The 18,046-nt window shown below is 41.3% G+C and overlaps 2 protein-coding genes across 2 annotated transcripts; both read left to right on the top strand.

The window, feature by feature from the left end:
* The first annotated feature begins 338 nt into the window (after nt 1-338).
* On the top strand, nt 339-5,582 carry obi1 (ORC ubiquitin ligase 1). The gene is made up of 6 exons (XM_029498709.1): nt 339-457; nt 696-831; nt 2,314-2,405; nt 2,865-3,086; nt 3,309-3,397; nt 3,834-5,582. Exons 1-6 carry the CDS (start codon nt 386-388, stop codon nt 5,149-5,151), a joined length of 1,929 nt encoding a protein of 642 aa, XP_029354569.1. The 5' UTR covers nt 339-385; the 3' UTR covers nt 5,152-5,582.
* Nucleotides 5,583-7,107: 1,525 nt separating this feature from the next.
* pou4f1 (POU class 4 homeobox 1) lies at nt 7,108-9,604 on the top strand. Its single transcript, XM_029498566.1, has 2 exons — nt 7,108-7,404; nt 7,890-9,604. The coding sequence occupies exons 1-2, from the start codon at nt 7,282-7,284 to the stop codon at nt 8,874-8,876; spliced, it is 1,110 nt and encodes a 369-aa protein (XP_029354426.1). The 5' UTR covers nt 7,108-7,281; the 3' UTR covers nt 8,877-9,604.
* Nucleotides 9,605-18,046: the final 8,442 nt, after the last annotated feature.

Here is an 18,046-nt window from a genome sequence, read left to right as displayed (position 1 = left end):
CATGAGTGGACACGAACGCCATTTCAGCCGCTGTTTCGATTGTTTTGAATGTTAAGTACAGCGTTGCCCGATTTGAGTAACAAAAATTAACCCTGTCTGCGCATTCAATCGGCCACACCTTTTAATCCTTTGCATCATTACATTCCGGAAGTTTAATGAGACAAAAATCGTCTTTTTGTCTCATCGGAGCGCACCCGTCCCATGCACAGGAGGAAAACAGCCCAGAGGCTCTGCGCCGGATCTGGCAACGCCGGTTGCGACCTTTTCGGCCTGTTTGGCTTTCCGTAGCTCCGCTGGCTCGGCGCGCGGAGCGGCCGGTTATGGTGGGAGATTCGTATTTCCTGGAGGGCGGTTTGTCGTGTGTGCTGTGTTTTCCTGCGCCACCATGGCTCTGAACTACCAGGCATCGACCCTTTCGATGACTTTACCGATTTCGTGTCAGATTTGTCTGGGAAAGGTAAACGTGGCGCCGTTTTTGTTTTTTTTAAAGCTGCAAACGTCCGTCAGCCGTTCAAAAACAAAGGTGGTGGTTTCACGCGCGAGCAGCGGCTGCCTAGTAACCTCAACGTCTTTACGTTACTAGCGTCGCCTTTCTGCCAGCAACGTCCAACTGTGTCTCCTCAGATTTGGTCGTCTTTACAACACTTTACTGCCGAAAAGCTAGCAAATAATCCGTCGTGTTTGTGTCCGTGCAGGTCAGGCAGCCTGTTATTTGTGCCAACCACCACGTGTTCTGTTCGTGCTGCATGGAGATGTGGTTAAAGAAAGCCAGCCAGTGTCCCACCTGCAGAGTCCCCATCACAGCAGAGAGCCCCTGCAGGAAAATCATCGGTGAGTAGCTCCGTGCAAACCGGGGAAGAAACACAATCACACAAAGCATGCGAGCAGAGGCGATGTGAGGCCCGATCCGCCAGAAACATGCAGATATGTTAGGAAGAAGACTCCTGGTATTTTCCGTGGATGTCTGAAACAGGAACAATGAATGTTAAACCACTGCCACCTCTGTGACGGTGTTTTGGAGCATGCCTCCCGCACTTAAAGGAAAATTGTGGAGTGTACAACTGCAGTGTAGTAAAGTTGAGAAGAACTGTTGTAAGCCAGTACAATTTCAATACTTTGTGTGCTGAAATCGGACAATCACAAATGATCATTTTCACTTTTTAAAATATTATTAGTTTCTAGACTAATCAATTGTCAGTCCACAGTGCCAGAACAGTGCAAATGCTGGCTATTATTTTGAAGAGCCCAGTGTGATGTCATCTGATGTTTACTATGTTCAGAACCCAGAACTGTTCATGTTACCATGTTCAACAAAGCAGCACATTGAATCCTCACATTTGAGAGGCTGGAATAAGCTCATTATTTAGTTATTTTAGTGGGGAAAAAAACTAAAACTACTCAAAATAATAGTTTTGTTGCTTATTAATTTCCTGTCAATTAACTGAGCGATTATTGAGTAATAATGTATGTGGACCTAAGATAGCTAAAACTGACTGCAATTTTCTGGTGCTAAACCAGTTTATTTTTCCAGATTGTTTTTCAAATGCTTCTCATATAAGAGAAACATGTTTTTCAAAAATGTTCTGATTACCATCGTTGGAGCATAGATATATGTAATCAGACACATCACATTTCTGCAGTGATGTTAGAAATTGTATGATTAAATGTATTATGCTTTGTTTCTGGCACTTGCTGTCTGATCATGTCTTAACCACTTGCAAACTGACCAGAGGTATTTCACACCAGGCCTGGTTACTTGAATGTAGACTGGAGTGATTAGGGGACAATTCTGAGAGAAGAAATGCAATCAGCTGTGTTATTACTGCAGCTCTTTCTTCTCTGGAACCTCAGCTGTCACACACAGTAATTCACATCTCTGATGGGATTTGAATAATGAGATGGAAAAAAAAACAACACAAAATTTAAAAGATTAAAATACCTTTGATCACAGTTTGTGAACTCATTTTGAAACATGTCTTAGACCAGTTCTTATGTTGAGGAGAGAAATTTGATTTGAAACTGTGGGTAGGGCTGATGACAAGCATATTTCCCAGAAGGCTACAAGGACAGGACTTTAAGTCTCAAGTTTTAACTAAAAATGTGACAACTCCCTCTATGTGAGCTTGAGTGTCTCCTTTATCATTTGGTTAAATTTTAAAGTTCAGCAACCTACCTTTTATAGTAATGATGATGTTTTATATGTTTTGTGGTAGTGGCAATATAACAAATGCATAATTGAACCCATGTGATGAATTGCTTTGCTTTGCCCAGTATATTTGTCAGTTTCATTTTTGATTTGTGTTTCTGTTGCAGGAGGTACCAATGAGAGTGATCACAGTGAAAGCCCTTCTATGAGGAAATGTCTCAGAAAAACCAGAGGAGAGCTGCTCTTACGAGAGTATGAGGTATAAGTTCATCATTCATTCATATATCTTCTACTGCTTATCAGTTTCTGGGTTGCGGGGGCTGCTGGAGCCAATCCCGGTTCAAACTGGGCAAGCCACCAGTCCATCACGGGGCCAACACATAGACACAGGCAAAGACGTCCGTTCATCACACACCATGTAATGTTTTAGCAGATATACCAACAGACTGTGGCTGTTAAAGAAACTTTTCAGGGGTAAAAAAAGAAACAGTTTGTCAGAATTAAACAGTTCAGTGGAGTTTCCATTTCAGTTATAATCCACTGTTTAAATCTGTTGGAGCATTTTGTTACTCTTCACATTGGAACAAACTAATTAAGTGGACATCGCTTGTTTTAAAAATCTATGCTTTAACTTTTCAATACTTTACTCTGTCTGCTAGCACTTTCATGAGAGTATTATGGTTAATGTTTTCGATTTCACTCAATTTCACCCTATCAGGAAGAAATTGATGGGCTCATCAGAGAAAATGAAGAGCTCAAAACAAAAACTCAGAGTCTGCAGGCTCAATTGAGCTCAGTTTTGGATCCCTGCAGCATTAACACAGTGCAAACAGGTGACCAAAGAGTTGATCCCTTTGTCCTGGAAGAATGGAAAAACAAACTGCAGACTGCCACAGATGTTTGTGATAAAGTAAAGCAGGACATGGATAAGATAAAGGAGGTATGTAACTTATAATCAAGACATTGCATTTAATACTAGTTGTATAGATCCTGGGAGAAGAGCTTTTATGTGTGTCCACCTCAGTGGCATGGTTATTCTATGGAGTTAAGTATATAGCATGGTGTATACTTAGTCCAAGTTCTTAGTATGAGAAAGATCACACTAAGAAATAAACTACGACATAAAATGACTAACGCAAATATATTACTTTACCATCCACAGGCAAATAAGGCTTTACGATCTCAAAATGTCGACCTTGTACAAGAGAATATGAGACTGAAAGCGGAGGTGGCAAGCAGATCTCCTCAGAAGTAAGAGTCCCTCATCTTTGTGACCCTTACTTTTATGTGCCTTGAGTCAGAAACGAATATGTCGAAGTATTTGTCTTATGCTGTTAGTGGGAACTGTAGAGAAAATATAAATGATATAAAATAGTTGAGTTTTTTTTTCCTAAAGAAATGAATGAGACTGACAGTGATCTGATGCTAATGATGTTATTCATTTCTGTAAGTATGATTGCTCCCCCCCCCCCCCCCCTTTTTGGCAAATCAACAACAATTTAATACCAAAACACAAAGTTACGACTTTTTTATAAGTCAAATGAGCTATGCATAAGGCTAATTTGCTTGCCCAAGAGGAAAAAAATGCCACAAAGCTAAATTATTTGTATCTTAGGGTTATGGTGGGTCAGCTTCTGAAATGACGATCCTTTACCAGTTTTACGATACAAAATTATATTTCCCCCAGGTTTGGTCGTTATACTGTGGCAGCACTGGAAGCTAAAATCCAACAGTATGAGCGTGATGTGGACCACTTGAAGAGGGCTCTGGAGCGAAGTGACAAGTATATTGAAGATCTGGAGTCTCAGGTCAGGAACTCTGAGAAGACACGTCTTGATGTGGAGGAAACATGTGGGAGTGGCAAATCTGGGTCAGAAACTCTCACACAACAGAAAATTAGCATGATGATGAGAAGCTTGAGTGACAATGAGAGGGAGTCAATCTGCAGCAATCCAGAGGCTGAATGTGGACCGTTTTCTAGGAAAAGATTGATGTTCGTGCCATCTGCAGATCACAAAGAGATCGACAAAACTCTGTCTGCAGACCAGAAATTCAAAGACATGGAAAGCACGTCCTTTGACTTTTTGCCCACCACTCCGTCTTCAGCTTTCCGTTCTCTGACTCTGAGGAGCCCCGGCATCCGTGAAAAGAAGGTTGCCTTTAAACCTGGGTCTCATCTGAGGAAGCTTGATTTTGAAGATTTGCCTCCTATTGGCATGAAGAACAGCACCACAGAAAACCAATTCAGCAACCTTGACAAATCCTGCAAGGATTTGCCTCCCAATACTGACATGGAACCTGCAAAGCCTGTCTTCTGGGGTGCTTGGCAGAGCTCTAACTCTAATGATCAGCCAAGTCCAGTTACAGGATCCACATCCACTGATGTTGTAGGTGTTGATGTTGATAGTTTTCACATGTCCAGCGAGGCATCCATGGATGCAGCTTACCTGGACAAAATCTCAGAGCTGGACTCCATGATGCTGGAAGGAGAGAGCTCCAGTAGCCGGGGATCGCAGCTCTCCCTGGCTTCCTCCGCAGACTTGGACAACACTCTCATCCCAGAACCACAAAACTGCCCTATTGTCTCATTGAGCCATGAAGGCAAGTCTGTGATAGGATGTGACCACATGAGCAAACCATGTGTTGACACGGCCGGAGCCTCGAATGACTCTGTCAATGAAGGCTTCGCTGCACTGGTGTCAGGCAGGGAGAGCGCAGTCCCTGTGTCTGGCTGTGTGGGAGGTGCAGGGCCCTCTCATACTGAGGAACTGTCTTTTGATTTACTGTTTGATGTCCTGGAGGAAAATAAGGCCAGTTCTTCTGTCTCTCTCAGTCCAGCAAGCAAGGACCATGATAATGCAAATTCCCCCTTCTCCAGCTGCACTGGTAAACCTGTGGAAACAACAAGAAACAGACCAACACTGAATATCAACCAACCAGCAAAGAGGAAGTCTCACAGTCCTTTTAACACAAGCAGTCCAACAAAACTGTCAAAGCTCATGTAAAGGTTACACAAACCAAACCTGTGTGTTCCACTGTACCATAACCTGCTTTTTAGTCAGACTTTCAAAGCCACACATGGCTGGAAACATTAACTTCATGATGCTTCATAGTAAATTTGTGATTGTGTTGCTTAGATGTAACTTATTGCCATTTTGTCTGCTAGTTTCGTAGTGTAATCCACCTGTAGGTTGTGATGGTGGATTAATAGCTTTTTAAGGCAGTGTTGACAGTCTGGAAATGTGTGTTTGCAAGTTGTAAAAGTACAAACATTTGTGTGCTGTTATAATTTGTCATATTGTGGTGCGTCACTTATGGTGCTGACTAATCTTCCAAACAAAGCAGCTCACTTGCATATGTTGGTCATTTTAAGCACTTCAGTAAACATGTCAACAAGGTCGTCTTTTATGATGGCATGCAGTACTGAAGAAAGATGAACATGGCTATCATGAAAAACAATGGTACTTTGAGTGAAAAATTACAACATGTAAGAGTGTGTTTGGAAATAAAGTAGTATTGCATTGAGAATGCATGAAGCCGAATTTCCTTTGGCGTTTTAAAATCTACCTTTGCTTTAATCTATTGCATGTCCAGACCCCCTAAAAACCCCATAACTATTAGCCAGGAGGCGAGCTGTCTTAATACTGTGTGCAGAATTTTTCACTTCTTGATTTTTAATAATTTGTACACAAGATAATAGATTTTTTTTAAGCCTGTTACTCCCGTTTGTAGTACTTTCCATAATGATTTGCATAACATTAGGCAAACAATTACTAATTATCTGCCATTAAAAGTCGGGAAACACAACCTATCATTGCCTATAAAAGCGTGTTGTAGCCTATAGCGACACACATTAGACCTCACACGCACAGTCATTCCGGTGCAGCAAAAAGCGTACCTCTAATCGCTGCATGAAATTTTAATTGCGTAACCGTTGTGGTTTGAATAAATGAAGTGTTAATTCATTGGGATTAATTAATTTAGGTAAAGACTGTGTACAGGGTTACGCTGGTGTATTAAATCAATTTGTTTAGTGCTCATCTGGCGAATGATGGTCTTTAATGATAAGGAGGCCGCTTCATTACTTCCAAAGCGGTAAAGTGGGACAACAACAGAGCACAGACCGTGTAACCAACACGCTTAAATATTTGGCACGGCTGTGCACAACTCGTAGTCAACAAATCTAAAAGTAACAGTTATCTCTACCTTAAAACCATCAGATAATGCTGCTCTTCTGTCCATGTGTACATTTAAACATTCTGAGTACTAATAATTTTGACACGTTCCCCTTTAACCCTTTTAGTCCTGTTATAGGAACAGGTCGCCTGGTCATTTCTCTCTCTCTCTCATTTTTTTTTTATAAATGTGTCAGAAAATAACCGTTTGTGCATAAAATTGTGTCCCCCTTTTCAGGAAAAAATGACCTTTCAAAATCTGGCAAGTACTTGTCATTATTGTGTGTTTTAAATGCTTTGATAGGGTTAGGGTTAGGGTAAAAAAAAAAAAAAAAAGCGGGGTTACATTTTCACCAGGTTTCCCTTTATAAACAACTGTAAATATACATTCATAACATTTCACTTGGAAAACAATTTCCTGAAATCAAATGGATAAAGTCTAGTCTAACATGGATTCTTCTTAAAATAGCGTTAAGCCAATGCTTTACGACCTTTAAGTGAGGAACCAGGCCTACAGACAGCAGTACCGGCTCAGTTCTGTGGCTGGATGGATGGAGAGTGAGCCCTTAAAAAAAACAAAAAACGCAGGCGTCTAGTCTCCAGATGTTCCAGCCTGCCCTGTGAGCAGTTTTTATTTGTCAGCCTGTTCACTGTTCTGGCAGTTTATGTCTCGCGAGAGCAGCCGAGCTGGGGCTTGACGAGATCTGAGGCGCTCAGGTGTAAGAGCCTCTCTCATCCCCAGCAGTGGGAAACAGTAGACAGATAAGTGCGTCTGAGAGACTGTAGGCATCTCTGTGATCTCCGGACTCAAGGCTGCACTCGGCGCACTACACAGCGAACTGCACTGCATCATTACCGGAGAGGCAGAAGGATCACTGTGTATCTATGACTATTTTCCAGCTCTTGTAGCCGTCTCCCCCTCTTCTTTCCCGTGCACTTTAATTGGAGAAGCTCGCCAAGATGATGTCCATGAACAGCAAACAACCGCACTTCGCCATGCATCCCTCCTTACCCGAGCACAAGTACACCACCCTGCATTCCAGCTCGGAAGCTATTAGGAGAGCCTGTCTTCAAACTCCACAGGTAAATGATCCCCCCCGAAACACACACAGACACACACAGACACGCACACTCACACACCAAACAAAAACAAACTTTGACTTTGTCCTTTTTCTCATGCTTAGGCTGCATGTACCACTGAAAGCTGTCTGTGCGTAGTAACAAGGGCTGCTCCAAGGCACATTCAGCCAAGACGCGCACTTAATATTTTTTTCATGTATTCCACCGCAATCACTTCAAGAGTCTGTGATCTTCTTGAAAGCATGCTCACGCAAAGCCAGGCTTTGCTGTTTTTGTATTAATTTTTATGACTTGCCGCTTCTGAAGGAATACTCCGGTTGTGTTGTGTTGCCAAAAGTCCCGACTGACAGATACATTTATTTATGTCTTTTCTTTTTTTGCTGTCTTCCTTTCTTCTCCACGACTTTCCCCATTTCGCACCCTTTCATTCTCCAACCCTCCTCTTCTCCTCCTTCTTCTCTTTTTCGTTGAAAATGTCGCCCTTGTAGCTACAGAGCAACATATTTGCCAGCCTGGATGAGACCCTGCTGGCCCGGGCTGAGGCTTTGGCCGCCGTGGACATCGCCGTGTCCCAGGGCAAGACGCATCCGTTCAAGCCCGACGCCACCTATCACACGATGAGCACGGTGCCGTGCTCCTCGACGTCCACCGTTCCGCTGGCCCACCACCACCACCACCATCACCACCACCACCACCAGAACCTGGAGCCGCCGGATATCATGGACCACATCAGCTCGCCGTCCCTCACACTCATGTCCAGCGCGCACGACGGGGCCGGCGGAGGAGGCGGCGGAGGCGGCGGAGGTGGCGGCGGAGGGCTCATCTCCACCTCCTCTGCCCACCCGCACTCTCACATGCACGGCCTGGGTCACCTCTCCCACCAGGCCATGAGCATGAACTCGCCTCTCACCCACCACGGGCTCTTACCGGGCCATCACGGGGGGAGTCAAGGCGGCCCGGGGCTCACTAACGCCGGACTCCCCTCGATCAATGACTCGGACACAGACCCAAGGGAGCTGGAGGCTTTCGCGGAGCGCTTCAAGCAGCGGAGGATCAAGCTGGGGGTGACCCAGGCGGACGTGGGGAGCGCGCTGGCTAATCTCAAAATCCCCGGCGTGGGATCACTGAGCCAAAGTACAATTTGTCGATTCGAGTCGTTAACTCTGTCCCACAACAACATGATCGCGCTCAAACCGATCCTCCAGGCCTGGCTGGAGGAGGCCGAGGGGGCCCAGAGGGAGAAAATGAGCAAACCGGACATTTTCAACGGAGGAGAAAAGAAACGCAAGAGGACCTCGATAGCGGCGCCGGAAAAGAGGTCTTTGGAGGCTTACTTCGCCGTGCAGCCTCGGCCGTCCTCCGAGAAAATAGCAGCGATAGCTGAAAAGTTGGACCTGAAAAAAAACGTGGTGCGAGTGTGGTTTTGTAACCAAAGACAGAAGCAGAAGAGGTTGAAATTTTCCGCTGCTCACTGATGGGCAGAAAAACGAAGAGAGAGAAATAAGATAAGAAAAGAAAAAAAAAGTTGTGTGACTGAATTTGGGGACCAAGGACACTAAGACACCATTTTCAGTCTTTTGTCTCCAGCGATTTTACACGCTGGTGCACAATGGGCTTTAGATTCCCATTTTACGAGGCTTCATATATTGTTTATTTTCACGTTATCGGTGAATGTGAAGTATGCAAATAACAGATTACACAAAATTTCGCTCAGTTGTTTCGAGGGAAAAGTTTAGCGACGTCGACATTGCCTTTTAAAAACACGTGGAAAGAGGTAATTTGCTTGATACTATAGCGAGTTATTTTCTCCTAATAGGCCTATTATTTGAAGTATAGCCATTTACGAATTACCTCATTGATTGTTGAACTGTGTTTTTTGGTTCTGTCGTTGTTGGTATAGAAATAATTCATGAATATGTTCATTTATTCATCAGTTCGTTTCTTCTTTGGAGGCTGCTATAAACTCAAATTTAGTTGCAAACTTTTACGGCTAACGAACAAAAAATAAAAATAAAAATAAAAATAAAAATTAGGCCTGCATGAAATCCTAATTCACGGGCAGTAATTTAGCCTCTATGGGCTGCCACATCTACGGATATATTTATTTTGAATTTGCACAAAATACCCTTTAGGTTTATAGATCAGTTACGTCGAAATGGTTTTGTATATACAGACTTCACTTTATCACTTATCAGAGGTGAGCTCCTGGGCTTTTTTTTTTTTTGTTTGTTTGTTTGTTTTTTTTTTTTTTGAGGGGGGGGGGGTAAATTATAGGCTCTATCGACACTATTGGCATCACCAGGAAAAGTTTCAACCTGAGACAGATAGCACGAATGCCTTGTCTGCCTCAACAAGGAGAGAGCACAGTGGAAAAAAATGAACCCTTAAATTATCAGTCGTGTGTTTCAGTTTGCAGTGCAAACACTCTATGCATTGGAAAAAGAACCACTGCGTTACAGTAGAGCTGTCTACTGACAGACCTTATTTTGTGGATGGTGTAAGTCACTGTTAAATGCCTGTTTTCACATTAAGATCACCACGTTGTTTGTCGTGTTAATTGTTACGGAAAAACGTTGTGTAAGTAATATTTTACTTTTGTGCACAAGTATGTTTACAAAACTGCGGCGACATGTGCATCATTGAAAATGTCCCACTGTCTCCTTCCCTTTCCCACCACTTCTCCACTCTCTGTTGTCCTCTTACTTTCATTGGTACTGTTCATCCTGTAAGCCAAATCCAACGGGGAGGTGTGTTCCAGCAATCTTCTAATAAATTGAAGAAAGAAAAGTGCGCTTTTCTGGTTGTGATTGCGCCGAAACACGAAGTTATTAGTGAGAGTTGGCTGTAATTATCACTGTGATGGCCAGAGCTCAGTATAAAATGAGAAATTATTCATTTAGATTTTGGAGCTTGTTCGATTTTGTTGTTGTTGTTTTTATATTTCTCGCATCATTCAGAGGAAACATTCATCAGTGGAGAAATATTTGTATGTCTAATTTCTGGTGCTAAATTTCAAATGTGTGAGTATGAAGCTGCAGATTGAAACCATATATTTTTTATGCCTTTCTCACAAATGTTATTGTACAACAACAACAACTACTACAATAATAATAATAATAATAATAATAATAAGAAGAAGAAGAATTTAAGCTTACAACAGAACAAATCTATTTACACTAATCACCATCACTAATAGTGGTAGATAATTAGTGATTCAAATAAGTAAACGATCTGTTGTGTATCAATCCATATTTGAATGTTTGTACTTGAACAGGCTTAATTACATCAGAAGAGGAAAAAGTCCCTGTCTTTTACTGTGATGAAACAGACAGAACAGTCAACATTTAATGAAGTTAAATGGGGAGGGGTGGGTGGTTGGGGGGTGTTCATTTAAAGTGGACACTGTGACCTCTACTTTCCTCCAAATATTTCTGTTCACTCTTCACTTCCAGACATTTTTTTTTTTGGGGGGGGGGGGCTTTGCTCACTTTCCCCTGCATTTATATAAATGAATTTTTAAATGCAGGTGATGCAATATTAATCGGGCTTTGCTGGTATAAAATGCAATATTTTCAGACAGCTATCGGCGGTTTCTGGGGAGACAGGCGGATGAAGGAACCTGCTGTTAAAGAGCAGAGAAAGCTGCTTCTTATTACTTCTCTTTAGGCTACATGGACAGAAGAGTGAGCCATTCTTAAATGTGAGTAAAATATTTTTAGTTGGATTTTAGTCACTCCATTGTCAGGTAGGTTGTAGACACTGGCACTGAATCGCGTTATTTCATTTCTTTCAAGTTTAAAGGTCGTAAGAAATAAAATTAAAGATTGCTAGGAAACGAAAGAAATGTCAGTACAATTTTTTTAAAATGTCCTGCCAAGAAATCTATCTCGTTAATCCTGAAAAGCTTCAAAAATGTTCATTTAATCATTGGACAAACTGCAGAAAACTTTTGTGGCAAACTGTCATATTTAGGATGTAAAAAAAAACATAAAAGAAAAAACGGTTCGTCCATGTAAATTCAGAATTCACTCAGTAAAGACAAATTTTCAGAGCAGTGGTTGGATTATTATGTGTACCTGTCTGTCTGTCTGTCTGTCTGTCTGTCTGCTGTCTGTCTGTCTGTCTATCTATCTACTTGTCTTTCAGTTTTGTTTTGTTTTTTTTTTTTTTTGGCTATCTAGCTCATATTATTTTTGTATATCTGTCCGTCTGTTATTTTTTTATATGATGAGTCAAAGTTTCACCGCCCAACACAACCTACCGAGAGTAACACAACACCGTTGGCACTGCACGCACACACGCGCGGCACCGCACGCGCCACATGGCAATAATTTCAGCACCACGAACAGCTCCGCTGGCGGATTGAAGAGTAATGCATTATTGAAAGCTTATATCAAACAGCTCAGGGGCGCTGTCTCTCTGCACAGGGGCGCTGGATGAAGTCGGATTGTCTGCCTGCTCAATAGCCTCTAATATGTTAATGGCCGAAGGGGATGCCTGAGGTACCGTCCCCAGCTGCCTCGCCTGCCATATGTCAGCCCGTTACGACAGAGTCCTCTATTAATCAGGGGGATATTCCATCACTAATTTCGCCGATATCATAACCCGTAGAGCTCCTATCGATAGAGGTGCCGCAGCACAGCCTGATCCTATAGACATCGTTATTGCCTGGGCTGAAAAGGGCCTCCACCCTTTATTTATGTCTGGATCATTTAGGTCACCACCCTCTCTCCAACACACCCTCCCCACCTCCACTTGTCCCATTCCATGATCCTTAGGATGGGTGTCCCGTCTGAGTCTCACAGCAGCATTTTAATGTTTTGTTTTGTTTTGTTTTGTTTTTTTACACCTATTACTAATCTAAAATTACGACTATGATTATGACTACGAGCACTATTATTATTATTATTATTATTATTATTATTATTATTATTATTATTATTATTATTATTGTTATTAGTTTTTTTAAATTTCTTTTTGTTGTTGTTGTAGTTATTATTACGTAACAATTTTTGCCGTAATGTCTGGACTTTATTTATCACTATCTTGCTTCCTTCCCTCTTTCCTTCCTTGCATAGGCCGCGGTGGTTTAATCATGTAACCTACCCAGACGATCTCATAACTTAATTCCTCCAGGCTACTAGTCGGGGGAGTAATTAATCTATATTGTGGATGTAAATAAAAGGAAATTGGATTCCTGACAGACGAGATGAGAGTATGTGACACCGTGTCGCCAAATAATGATTTCATAGCACGTTATGGTAACGCAGGCGCTTAGATTTACGAGCGTGCGAATTTTTACCATCGCTGTGAGCGGAAGGAAGTGGGCCTATAGCCTAATCGCAGCTGTTAGGCACCCAGGTTAAGATGGATTAGATCATTATAATTACAGCACTACAAGATAAAGTAGGAAGAAACGGGGAGCACTCATTTATTGTGTTCAAATGGATCATGTTCCTGTTTTGATTGCTTTACTTCTGCAGTATCTTAAAAGATAAAAAAAGAGCCCCCGTGGAGGGCTCCGTTGATCTAACAATGCGCGGGGAGGTTGGCCTTTGGACGGAAATGTCAAACCGGGGATGTGGATGGGTAGATCCCCTAGATCTGCACTCATTTCCCACTTATATTTGCTCAGTAATCCGCTGTGGCAGCCCTCCATCGCCCAGGACCCGGCTTGAGAGGCGATGCTGTTGACACAGGGGTATATTTCAATCACACAGGGTTCGGAGTCAGACGAACAACTTATTTGTCTAATAAATCCGTCATTTAGTAAGGAAAATATTTGATCTTGAGGGGCTGACCTCTTGTCATGTAACTACTGACAGATAAAAAATGGGTATATGCTTAGATATGAAGGTAACCTGCATACCAAAAAGGACTGAACACATGAATATTTATATGGGATACACACATGACACGCGGATCAAAATCTCATTGTGGCTTCTGTTAACAAAAACAACACACCAAAAAGATTTTTTGTAGATTAGCAGAATGATGGAATATGAATCCATTAAGGCACAAAGGCACTGAAAACGTGACCACTAAAATTTTTAAAAACACAAATCATCGGATCTGATTTTATCATTTTATAGTGCCATTTATTCCACTTGCATCCTATTCTTCTGGTTTCAAAATGAAGAGCAAGACTTTTTCAAACTTGTATATACCTTTGACTAACAGATAACACGAAGTCAGGATGGAGGAGCAGCAGCCTGGACAGTACCACATCAAAAATGTGGAAACAAATAAAACGAGTCTGTGATAGCAGCTTTAATTAGGATATAATATCATCCAAATTAGTTGAGCAGCTGCAGTATAAGAAGCCAAAATGATATTTGGGTACTTCATTAAACTAGAAGTAAAATTTCATTAAACTAGTTCAGCCCTCTTTAGTTGATTGAGTCGTACTATAGTGTTGTTACTCTTCCATTAAGTTGTTCATTCGCATGGCATTAAATGTCCAGAGTCACCATCTGTCGCAATTTTGATTTTCCTTCCACTTTTTTTTTCAAGTGATCCAGAGTAACAACATTCACTGATGAATGTTTCCTAGTGAGTCCAATTTAAATTAAACATTTCTGAGAACGCAAATGAACACACAAATGAGATTTTCAAACAGCCTGAAAATCACCCTCCTGCAGCTCCATGGCTTGACTCAAACCCTTACTTCTTCTCGCGCTAGCTGGTCATTAGTGGACAACAGTCACCAGCCATGTGCCAAATACAAGCTAAGGCCCATGAGGACATCTACTGAACAAAGTGACCTGCTGTCCAATTTGACTAGACTAAAACTGGACTGTATATTTGAGTCTTAATATGACTCCAGAGACATAAAATCATTCAGAAGATTTCAGCTTGTGCTCCATGTGATTCTTCAGCCTTTGGCTACCTACTGGAGGTATTTTTAACATCTGGGTAGTTCCATTGTTGTGGACATGGACAAGACAAACACCGGCTGGTACTGTTAAAAGCTGTACAGTGTAAAATCATATTCTTTGAATGGCTAGTTAATCTTCTACGTGTAAATCAAAAGACATCTTCACAACATAGCCGGCTTTTCTGACACCTGGCTCTCTCTTAAACATCAAGACACTTGTCAGTGTCGGCAATGGCTCATCATGCAGTGTCTCACCGCATTCAAAAATTACACCTTGCCAACTAAATGTCACTTTATGCAAAATCTGCCTTATTCCCTAAATGTCATTTATTTCCCAAGCCCTCTCTCCCTTTTAAGAGTCGTCATGGCCCACAGGCGCAGTGCTCTCTGAACTCTGGTACTGAACCCATTTCCCTGTCGCCATTACCCGCATGTGGTACAGAGATGGACACGCAACAGAAATGAGGACAGAAACGAGGAAAGACAGCCGAGACATGAGGAGAATTACCATCAGTTTAAAATTCAATGAAAGGCCAATAGTATTTCATTTATGCCTAAACCTTTTCCATACCTCTCCAACAAATATACTGTGAATTCACGCAATTAAAGGCAATCTAATGTAAAATTCCAGTATGTCATTATTATCTTATTTATTGATTTTCAGATCCATTAATTCCCCTATATTTCTGGTTTATAAGAAACCTAAGAAATCCTGAAGATTAAACCTCAATTGTCTAAAGCCAGAAGTGAAAACATGAGAACTAAGAATAATGAAAGTTGTGAGAATTATATAAAGTGGCTGCCTAGTCCAACATCTGTTCCCTTGATAAAGTAGAAACCGGTTGTTCTTTTCTTTTTCCATTCTTCAGACTGAGCAAGTAGAGCTCATTTGACTTCTTAGATGTTGCTTGTGTGTGTGCTTTTGATGCTGCAAACATGTAACAACATTTAGAAACTGTTCAGAACTTCAATGAGACTCAGAATTGATGATGACAGTTTTATTTTTCCTTTTATATGATGCAAAGGTTGCCCAGGTTATGTTGTGCTGTGTTGGAATAGGTCATTTCAAGAACCATTAAGTTTTCATATAAGCATAGATTGACTTTAATCAATGTAAAGGGGAAAAAAAATCTTCAAAAGTCACTTGGTCATATTTAAAGGTCTAATGACTTAATGAATCTTTTAACTTATTCATTAATTCTTGTAAATGGTCTCTAACTGGTCAAATTGATATGAATTTTAAGATTTCAAAAGAAAATTTGCAGCATATAATGGTTATGAAGCACGTAAAGGGTGAAAGGATTTCCTAACTTTTGAAGAGCTAAAAGCCTGGACATCCGATGCCAACATTCTGTTGGTTCTAAGTTATGTTATTAATCCAGCACCTTCCAAACATCTTAGTCCATCTTGACATAAAGCACAGACAATCTGCTCTAAAAAAAAACCCTTTGTCTGTTAAATTCCATGACGTCAGACAGTCATCACTCTGGCTTTGACATCAGCCGCACTTTCACTTCCAAGCAAAATTTAAATTTCTGTCAAAAATTAGAGTCTAATGAGTCCAAGTTTTTTTTTTAGTTTTTAGTTTTTTGCCCTGGAAACATTTCTTTAAAGGTGAATTTAAAACTAACCTTGTTTGCGAAGATTTTTTTTTTTTTCTTAAAATTTACAGAGAAGAAGAAGGAAGTTAAGTGTTCACAATCAGTTTAGATCACTACCTACTGCAACATTTTGACTTTTAAATTTACAATCAGTTCATATTCTCTGTTATTGCTTTTTTTTAAATGATTGTTCCCTGCAAACTTTCTATAGCACCACACATAACATCTAGTTTTTCATCCGGCACCTGAGAGGGCATTTCATGGGGCTAAGAGAGGCCAGTCCCCATTGGTAGATATTGAATATCTTCCTCTGTACACATGGACTTCGGTAATGAGGAGAGTGTTGGGCACCGTTTGCCCGCCACCATGCCATCAAATATTCATCACTGTTGATTAAACAACTAGCAGCTGCCGATCGGCTGGGTGTCAAATTTGTATCCAGCTATCTCTGTACACACCTAGCCTCAATACAAGGAAACGGAATTGAAATCATCCATGAAAATAATAGAGCGGTGTGGAGAAGAAGTTCACCGTGCTTTTGCTCTGTATTTGGATTTGGGGATGGGGGGTATCACATGCACTCTTAAAACCTCGGGGCTTAAGTGGACATTGATGTTTTCATACTGTGACCACCAGATGGAATGACAGAAAGAAAATTGTATGAGCGAGCGAGAGTGTGAAAGAGTGAGAGTGAGAGCGAGAGAGAGGTTACTGTGAGGCATGTTAAATATTTCATGAGTTGTTGAAGCAGAGACGAAAGACTGCCCAGGAAGGCCGGTTCAATGCAGGAGTACAACACACACACACACACACACACACACACACACACACACACACACACACACACACACACACACACACACCATTGGCTGAATAGTTGTCCACTTTAATGCAATTGGCAAAGCAAATAATAGTTTGATAACGGAATAGCAGCATATGTATTTGTCATCTTTCACGCAATCATCACTCTCTCATTCCTCTGGCCCTCCAGCTACTCCTCCCTCTCAAGATACAAACTCCATGGTTGCCACTTCAGAGTCCCATGGCTCATTTAGCCAGACAACAGAAGTCTAATTGGATGATTGATGATGATTTGACTTTTTTGTTCCCATGACAGGAAAAAACAAATGACAAACTCTCTTTAGAAAAAGCACACCTACACAGTTGTACCTATGTATTCTGCTAGTGAAACTTAATCTGATACCACGTGACTAAATTAATACATAACAGACATGAACCTAGAACAAATCATGACTGTAGTGGAGCAATTCTGGGAAGAACTAATGTTCAGTAATAAACTGAACCCTAATCTTCCTCCTGATGCAAATCCAAGCTCAGCCATCACTTGGATAGTGTTTACTGCAGTAAATATTTTGTCATTAAGCCATTGGTTTTTAGGTTTTTAAAATAGCAGAAAACTTTATTCGGAGTTTACAAAGTTTGTTGACAGAATTCAGTCGTGCAAATCTCCAAAATATTCAGTTTGCAATGATATGAAAGGGAGGAAACGCATTTTTGTTGGTGAGAAAAAGCAAATATAGAAAAAAAAAAGACAGAAAGAAATAGGTTACGATGTATTCTTGTGAATTTTCTGTTGATTGACTCACAGTTTCAGGTCTATATTCAAAAAGTCAATGATGCACCCATGTGGCCCAAACCCTGGATTTGATCACCCTAATGAAGAACGATATCAGTGTGCTCAGGCTTATTCTCCACATCTGAACATCGATTCTCTTTTGTTTGTAAGACTCTGTAACTGAAACTGAAAGTTTTGTGAGGACTGCTTATGAAAATCATGATTAATCAGACTGAACTCAACAGCAGGAGGAAACAAGTGTATGAGAGAGAGAAAGAGAGAGAAAGAGAGAGAGAGAGAGAGAGAGAGAGAGAGAGAGAGAGAGAGACAAAAAGACATCTTAGGTTACTGGCCATTGATTGTCTCGCTGTGATCATATCAGACTCTTGTTACTCAGACTGGAATATCATCCTCTAGATCCCCTTACTGGAATATCCGACTCATGACACAGCGGTTAATTCAGCACCTCCACCTGAGTGTGACCAGCCAACACACAACAAAGATGACAATTGCTATGGCACTGCTTGGTGTCTGTGTCTGTGTAAAAAGCGTCCCATCCCTCTCAGAGGCAGCAATGCAGCATGAAGTGAA

This window comes from Echeneis naucrates, chromosome 3, assembly GCF_900963305.1.
Source record: "Echeneis naucrates chromosome 3, fEcheNa1.1, whole genome shotgun sequence".
NCBI lineage: Eukaryota > Metazoa > Chordata > Actinopteri > Carangiformes > Echeneidae > Echeneis > Echeneis naucrates.
Note: the sequence above shows the minus strand (reverse complement) of the source record. Positions and strands in the feature narration are given on the sequence as shown.

Coding starts and splice junctions, on each gene's coding strand:
- obi1 (XM_029498709.1), top strand. CDS start 386: ATGGCTCTGAACTACCAGGCATCGACCCTTTCGATGACTTTACCGATT. Junction 832..2,313: donor CCCCTGCAGGAAAATCATCG/GTGAGTAGCTCC, acceptor TTTCTGTTGCAG/GAGGTACCAATGAGAGTGAT. Junction 2,406..2,864: donor TGCTCTTACGAGAGTATGAG/GTATAAGTTCAT, acceptor TCACCCTATCAG/GAAGAAATTGATGGGCTCAT.
- pou4f1 (XM_029498566.1), top strand. CDS start 7,282: ATGATGTCCATGAACAGCAAACAACCGCACTTCGCCATGCATCCCTCC. Junction 7,405..7,889: donor CCTGTCTTCAAACTCCACAG/GTAAATGATCCC, acceptor TCGCCCTTGTAG/CTACAGAGCAACATATTTGC.